General features: G+C 41.4%; 2 gene segments (V, D, J or C); both read left to right on the forward strand.

The window, feature by feature from the left end:
- The window catches only part of LOC123976150, a 147472-nt gene that overhangs the window by 78300 nt on the left and 65166 nt on the right, over positions 1 to 4006 (forward strand).
- The window catches only part of LOC123976156, a gene marked incomplete at its 5' end in the record, with an annotated part of 2107 nt that continues 1272 nt past the window's right edge, over positions 3172 to 4006 (forward strand). The window contains 2 exon segments of the C gene segment in view: positions 3172 to 3192; positions 3744 to 3985. Of these exon segments, the coding sequence occupies positions 3815 to 3985 (171 nt within the window).

The raw sequence follows: 4006 nt of genomic DNA on the forward strand, positions 1-4006 counted from the left end.
TCACTAAGCCCTTCATCTTTGGGGGCCATCTTCCTGATGTACTCCTGGATCTTTGTTGTTTCATCCTGGACAGTGGTCTTGACACTCACTAGCCCTCGACCTCCCTCGCTACGCTTGGTGTACAGTCTCAGGGTGCTGGATTCTCCATAAATTGTGACGAGCTTTCTTGTCTTGATGTCAGTAGCCTCTATCTCCTGCTTTGGCTAGTTTATTATACCAATGGGATATCTGATGACAAGCAGGGCGTGTGTATTGATGGCTCGGATCTTGTTTTTCCCATTCAACTGACTTTTCAGGACCTGCCTTACTCTCTGTAGGTATTTGGCTGTGGTGCTTTGCTGCCTCCTTATGGTTTCCGTTTGCCTGTGGCACCCCAAGGTATTTGTAGCTGTCCTGAACGTCTGCAATGTAGCCTTCTGGTAGTTCACCCCATTAGTTCTGATCATCTTCCCTCTTGTTGATACCATGCGACCACACTTGTCCAGTCCAAACGACATTCCAATGTCGTTGCTGTAGATCCTGGTAGTGTGGATCAGTGAGTCGATGTCTCGCTCATTCCAGACAGCTTGAGTCATCAATGTAGAGGAGGTGACTGGTCTGGTTCCACTTCGGAACTGGTCTTTGTGATGATCTGGCTGAGGGGGTTCAGGCCTATGCAGAACAGCAGTGGGGATAGTGTATTACCTTGGTATATGCCGCACTTGATGGTGACTTGTGCAATTGGCTTTGAGTTGGCTTCCAGACTTTTCTACAGCCCCATTGAGTTCTTGATGATGTTGTAGTTATTACACTACTACACCACCATTAAATTTTTGTTGACCTTTAACTCATTTCCCATTATACTTTGAAAGCAACTTTTTTTTACTTTAGCCAAATAACCCCTTCATCCCAATGTTTGCCTTTGATCAAACTGCAACATTTTGAATTTATCGCTGTTCATATAACCAATATTTTGTTTTATTAAGTTGTATTTACTGTAGTTTGATTGATTAATAAAGTCATTATTAAATTGATAATTCAATATTTCCCCAAGTGTCTCAGTTTCTTTCCCCAAACTGCTAATGATATTAATATTATCAAGTGTTAACATCCATCATTTTATAAACAAGGTGTAGATTTACCACAAATATCACACACAAATGCAACCAGCTGACAACGACTGACTGTCTCAGTCACATTTGATCATGCTGTGAGACCCCAAGTCCCTGGAAACGCTGGAAAGTGTGAGCTCCCGTGTCTCCATGTTGACCTAAAAGTTGAGACTGAAAGTTCATGCTTTAGAGTAAAATAAATTTCACCACAGAGGAATGGGAATTTGAAAATCTACATTTCAATGAAAACTTGGGCGGCTCCATCTGCTAAGGAAGATGAAGTGATGTGACTGAAAACTCCACAACATGTAGTGGATGGACTTAGTGCTGAGATTGTTTTTCGTATTCCAAAGTCAGTATAATTTGACATATTTGTTGCTGCATGTCAGTATGGTGACATTTTCAATCGACTTGATGCAATTTAAAATTTACAGTGTGTGTGGGTGCTTGACTGTTAATCCAATGAAAACTCTGACAGTAGTAAACTGCTGCATCTTCAGTCTGGACTCCACTGATGGTCAGAGTGAAGTCAGAGTTTGATCCACTGCCTTTAAAACGACCTGGAATCCCTGATGCTTGAATGTTAGCATTGTAAATGAGCAGTTTAGGAGTTTCTCCATCTCTCTGTTGATACCAGGCAAAACGGGGGTATGGGTTACTAAAATAAACATCCTGCATCCCGGTCCTACATCTGATGGAGACGGAGCCTCCCAGAGCAGAGCTCACTGCTCCAGGCTGAGTCACTGTGACCTGGCCTCTGGACTCTGAGGATAGAGACAAAAACATAAAGCAGCGTCATGGTTTTGTGGGCTTCATTTCAGAGGGACGGATGTTGATAGAGGAGAGGAGTTTGATTCTCTGGACTTTACCTGTGAAGCAGCAGCAGAGGAGAGTCCAGATGAGGACGCAGATCAAAGTCATGTTTTTGATGAGGAGGATTTCTGTGGCTTCTGTTGTCATGAAGGACAGCTGTCAGTCATTTACATTTATTCATTTACCTGATGCTTTTATCCAAAGCAACTTACAATTGCTATAAATGCCAGAGGTCACACACCTCTGGAGCAACTAGGGGTTAAGTGTCTTGCTCAGGGACACAATGCTGAACAGTCAGCATGTGTTCACACAGTGGGAATCGAACCCAGGTCTCCCACACCAAAGGCAAAGGCAAGCATCCTATCTATCCACCATCACCACGCCACCAGTCATCCAGTGTTCGACTCTCAGGACTATAAACTCTCCCAGAGCACTAGAGCATGGTGCTGCTGATGCAAAGTGGCTCTCTATGGAAATGCTCTGACTGACTCCAACAGGGACTTGGATTACTCTGATGATGCTGTTTATCAATGGATCAATCAATTTACCTGAGTATTGATAAGACATTTAAAAAATAAACTATTTTACTTCATTTTGGTTTCATGCTTCTAGACATATTTTGTGTCTAGAAGCATGGAGGTGGAAGATATTTGCCAATATCTTGGATAGGATAAAAAAAAAAAAATTAAAATTAACACATCAAATCAAAACATGTATTCAAGTTGTATTTTTACATGTCAGCTAATAAAAGCTGACATGTAAAAATACGACTTGAATTTATGTTACAATCAGATTTGTTTGTGTCAAAGTCAGAGAGCCGTGTCTCTCTACAGTGAGAGGTTTTTGTACGGCGGCTCAATGAGTTTGTATCACTGTGGTACCCGTTCGGTGGAGGAACCAGACTGGATGTTGGAAGTAAGTCAAATGTTTAAAAAACAACAGCTAATGCTAACAGCTAATGTTGATTTTATATTAATTTATATTCTATACTGTAGTGAAAATTTGCAGTTGCTTTTCAACTTTTTCATGCATATTTGGAACTAAGACAAAGTTCACTTCAACAATATATATTCAAAATTGTATTTTAATTAACATTCTAAGACACAGGATAAATCCTTCTTTCCAACTGTTAAGTTAAATTTGCATCTTGAGGGTTCATAGCTTTAGATTAGTCTGACAAAGTCAGAGAGCCGTGTCTCTCTACAGTGAGAGGTTTTTGTACGGCAGCTCAATGAGTTTGTATCACTGTTGTGGACTTTTGGTGGAGGAACCAGACTGGATGTTGGAAGTAAGTTTTCAAATACAAAATAAAATATTGTAAAGTTTTAAAATTGATATTTGGTTGGAGAGAAGATATATTTTAATCTTAATGTAAAAATGATCGCTAAGGTTAGTATAACATTTTATACCACAAAAATAACTGTTTAAGTAAAAGTTAATTCATTTTATTTAATTGAACAGAGCAACGATCAAGATGGGTTACTTTACAATGTTGAAATGTGATTGAAATACAGATGAAGAACATTTGAATGCAGTCAGTTCATTTTCTGTTTATTTATACTTCCACTAAATACTTCAGTCAGTTATGCTTATGATGTTTTACAGTTTTAACGTGAAGGTTTGTCTTTTTATTTCCAGTGTAGTTTGATATATTTCAGGTCGTTCTGTATGATGATTCTCTCTGTGCTGATTTGCATGAGAGGCTTCTTAAAGGGAAGTGAAACAATGTGTGAGTGAGTGACTGGTGGAGCAGAAAAACCATCTGACAGAAACTCCTTAAAGGAGAAACTCAGCTCTCACACAGTAAAGGTGTCCTCTAAGCTGATTGGTGTCTCCTAGGTGATGTCCGTCCCACCCTGACGGTGCTGCCCCCCTCCAGTGAGGAGCTGCAGCAGGGGAAGGCCACGCTCATGTGCCTGGCCAACAAGGGCTTCCCCTCAGACTGGAGTCTGGCCTGGAAGGTGGACGGCAGCAGCAGCAGCAGCAGCTGGGAGGAGAGCAGGAGCCCCGGGGTGCTGGAGAAGGACGGCCGCTACAGCTGGAGCAGCACCCTGAGGCTCCCTGCAGACCAGTGGAGGAAGGTGGGCTCTGTGACCTGTGAG

The sequence above is a fragment of the Micropterus dolomieu genome, linkage group LG09 (genome assembly GCF_021292245.1).
Source record: "Micropterus dolomieu isolate WLL.071019.BEF.003 ecotype Adirondacks linkage group LG09, ASM2129224v1, whole genome shotgun sequence".
Classification (NCBI taxonomy): domain Eukaryota; kingdom Metazoa; phylum Chordata; class Actinopteri; order Centrarchiformes; family Centrarchidae; genus Micropterus; species Micropterus dolomieu.